General features: G+C 36.1%; 1 protein-coding gene across 1 annotated transcript in view; it reads left to right on the plus strand.

The window, feature by feature from the left end:
* Nucleotides 1-4,086, plus strand: part of SUZ12 (SUZ12 polycomb repressive complex 2 subunit) — a 117,133-nt gene that overhangs the window by 90,709 nt on the left and 22,338 nt on the right. Inside the window, exon 12 of the mRNA XM_011937696.1 lies at nt 3,750-3,855. Coding sequence (XP_011793086.1) covers nt 3,750-3,855 — 106 coding nt within the window. The remainder of the gene's footprint in view (nt 1-3,749; nt 3,856-4,086) is intronic.

Below are 4,086 nucleotides of genomic sequence, written 5' to 3' on the forward strand. Positions count from 1 at the left end.
ATTGTTAACATTTTGCCACATTTGATTTATTTGTGAGTATGTATTTTATTTTTGTGCTGAACAGTTTGCAGGTTTTGCTTTATTTCTCATTTATAAACTCTGTTGCATGTAGCTCCTAAGAACAAAGACATTTTCTGGTATAACCACCATACACTTATGAGGAAAATTAAAATACAAATACAATACTATCTCCCCAGTTGACCTCAATAAAGTCCTTTATAATTTGTTCTGTCCCCACCCCGATTCTATAGCTAGTTGTCATAGTTCTTCAGTCTCCTTCAATTTGGAATAGTCCCCTACCCTTTCCCACTACCTTTTGTGACATTTTTCCCCCAGTATAGGGCTGTAGTTTTGCAGAATGTATCTCAATTTGAACTTCTGTGATGATTTCCTCATGATTAGCTTCAGGTTAAACATTTTTGGCAGGGATTCTGATGAGTGATGTGTTCTTTATATATCACAGGCCAAAGGTAATATTAGGTTTGATCACTCGGTTAAGATGCTGTTCATAGTATTTCTACATTGTAACAGTACTTTTTTCCCCTTTTATATAAATTAACATATAATTCTTACACTAATACATGAAGCTGAGTAAATATCCATTTTCTTCCCATAGCCTTTCACCTAATAGTTTTAGCATCGATTGCTTATTTTTGCTTGAATAGAATTGTTCCTTTGGCAGTTGGGAAATGGTAATTTTCTAACATTTCTTCCACATTTATTAGTTTGCATTTTTCTGTAAAGAGCGTTCCTTCTCTGCTCCCACTGCTTCACTTGACCAACCCTAAAATATATATATATATATAAAAGCAGGCAAGCATAGTGGCTGACGCCTGTAACCCTAACACTTTATAAGTCCAACACGGGAAGATTATTTGAGCCCAGGAGTTTGAGACGAGCTTGGGCAACATAGCAAGACCCTGTCCCTAAAATGAAAAAAACAAAAAAATAAGAAAAGTTGTATCTAAATTTGAAAAAAAAAGCATTCCTTTTCCCAGCTTGGATATTTTAAAATCAGTATGGAGTAACAAATTTATTTTTATTCAACTAGTTTTAATCTGTTGATACTGTTATTTTAATGCTCAAATTGTCTCATGTTTGGTCAGGAGGAACCCTTCTAAGTAGGCTTCTGTGTCCTGTTTTGTTGCTGCTGGTTTTTCCTGATTTTCTAGAATAGTAAGATATACCAGAATTCCTATTCATTATTTTTTTTTTTTTGAGACGGAGTTTCGCTCTTGTTGCCCAGGCTGGAGTACAAAGGCACGATCTCAGCTCACCACTACCTCTGCCTCCCAGGTTCAAGCGATTCTCCAGCCTCAGCCTCCTGAGTAGCTGGGATTACAGGCATGCACCGCCATGCCTGGCTAATTTTGTATTTCTAGTAGAGACGAGGTTTCTCCATGTTGGTCAGGCTGGTCTCGAACTGCTTACCTCAGGTGATCCTCCCACCTCAGCCTCCCAAAGTGTCGGGATTACGGGCATGAGCCACCGCACCCGGCCTACCTTCTCCTTTTCTTACCTCTGCTCTGAAATTGTGATTTCTTCAAGGAGTCATGCATGATTCTTTATAGAAGAATAGTGTTTTTAAGCCAAAATCTGCATGTTAGGTATGTAAAAATTGTTTTTAAAATCTCACAGAGGGCTGGGAACAATGGCTCACACTTGTAATCTTAGTACTTTGGAAGACCAAGGTGGGAGAATCACTTGAGCCCAGGAGTCTGAGGCTTTAGTGGTCTATGATTGTGTCACTGCACTCTAGCCTGGGTGACAGAGCGAGACTGTCTTAAAAAAAAAAAAAATCCAGTTAATTCCTTGAAATAATAACGAAAATTCAAAAGCCATATAGGAAAAGAATGCAAGGTTGAACAAAATAAAAATGCAAAACTTCTTCAGAAAACAAAAAAGCCACCATAATCAAAGTCAAAATGGAAATGACAAGACAGGGAGAAATTATTTTCAACTCGTTTTATAGGTAGATATCTCATTCTTGAATGTAAAAAGGTCATACTAATTTTAAAAGACCACTGCCCAATAGAGGAATGGGCAAAGGAAACAATAAGTTTACCAAAGTAGATATATATGGTTCTTAAACAATTTAAACGGTAAAATATCTGAATTAAAAGTACACTGAGATGCATGTTTTCACTTATCAGATTGACAGAGACCAAAAAACTTTTGATAAAGCACTTGATGAGACTGGAGGAAAGGTCTGCACGTACATTACAGATAGGAGAGTGCATTGGATTGTAACTATCAAATGTACATCCATAAAATGGAATACTATGTATCTATGTAAAAGCATAAGGAAGCTCCGTTTTGATTTAGAAATATATGAATTTATTTCCTATTTGAATAAATTAGTTTTTAAAATAGTTGAATGGCTTTGCCGATATGTACTATTGAAGTTGACTAAATTTAAGTTGTACAGCATAGAGAAAAGACAAAAATTCTTAAGTCTCAATTATTTGGTTTTAAGAGACTTTAGAGACAGACACCTGGATTCATTTGCCAGCTCTGGCTATTTATGGTTTCATTTTAAGGCAAGTTATTTAACCTTTTCTTGCCTCAGTTTTCTCTTCTGGCAATGGAATAATAGTACGTAGTTCATAGCGTTGTTGGGAAGATTAAATGAACCATGTAAAATCTTTATAATAGTGCCTGGCACATAGTGAACACTCAATAAATGTCAGCTGTTTTTACCTAATAGAATTTATCTAAGAGTGATGAAGAGAAGCCACATTCTTGATATATACAGTTAATTACTGAGCATGGTTGAAGAATGGTGTTTAGAGTAGTAGTGGTTACTAGTGTTTAAAGTATGGAAAAAATAAATTGTACATAGACATGTATGTACACACACCTTAAAACTATATTGTATGAATATATTTGAATTATTTGATTCAATTAGTGTTCCATGAAATATTTATTGAGCACCTATATGTGCCAGGTGCCCCCAGAATTCTGTAGTTACCAGATTTGTCGTAGTCATCAGTTTACTGGTCACGTATAAAAGTAAAGGATTCTAGTTCAAACAATTACAGTAGTTAAAAGTAATAGAATTCTTAGTGTTTCCCTAAGACAACCATTGTAACACTGTTCTCCTATTTTTAAAAATATAAAGCTTGGGCCGGGCGTGGTGGTTCACGCCTGTAATCCCAGCACTTTGGGAGGCCGAGGTGGGTGGATCACGAGGGCAGGAGTTTAAGACCAGCCTGGCCAAGATGGTGAAACCCCGTGTCTGCTAAAAATACAAAAATTAGCCAGTCATGTTGGCATGCGCCTGTAATCCCAGCTACTCGGGAAACTGAGGCAGGAGAATTGCTCAAACTGGGCAGCAGAGATTTGCAGTGAGCGGAGATTGCACCACTGCACTCCAGCCTGGGCAACAGACCAAGACTCCATCTCAAATAAATAAATAAATAAATAAATAAATAAAGCCTGTACATATGCTTTATATTTAATGTTGACAACGTACCAGGTTTTGAGACCTCAAGCATATTATACTTTATGTGTTTCGAGTTATATCTGAGTAGCTACAGTAATGAATCCCTAGTAATACAGTTTTTAGTGTACATCATTAAAATTGCTTTCATCAGGACTGGAGTGTAGCTGTATTTTTAAATCTTGTCGGGTATGTAAGCTAGTTTATAAATTTAATAAATGCTTTTAGTATAAATCTAAAGATGTAGAATTTGTGTACTTATAGTAATAACACAGGTTACTTTAAAGTATATGTGTTTGTCTAACAGGCGCTTACAGCTTTTAGATGGGGAATATGAAGTAGCCATGCAGGAAATGGAAGAATGTCCAATAAGCAAGAAAAGAGCAACATGGGAGACTATTCTTGATGGGAAGGTATGGACTACTTAGAAGGTTGAGCACGTTATAGTTATGAACTCCCATTTTTGATTGATATTTTCCTCCCCAAATGCTAATTCATGTTGGAAGTAAAGTCCTTTGTTTTTTATTCTTTAAAAAACACAAGTAAATGATCAAATGATCTAGGTCAGAGCATTTAATGGAAGGCATCATCCTTTTTTTTTTTTTTTTTTTTGAGGCAGAGTCTTGCTCTGTTGCCCAGGCTGG

The sequence above is a fragment of the Colobus angolensis genome, unplaced genomic scaffold (assembly GCF_000951035.1).
Source record: "Colobus angolensis palliatus isolate OR3802 unplaced genomic scaffold, Cang.pa_1.0 Scaffold167, whole genome shotgun sequence".
NCBI classification, from domain to species: Eukaryota; Metazoa; Chordata; class Mammalia; order Primates; family Cercopithecidae; genus Colobus; species Colobus angolensis.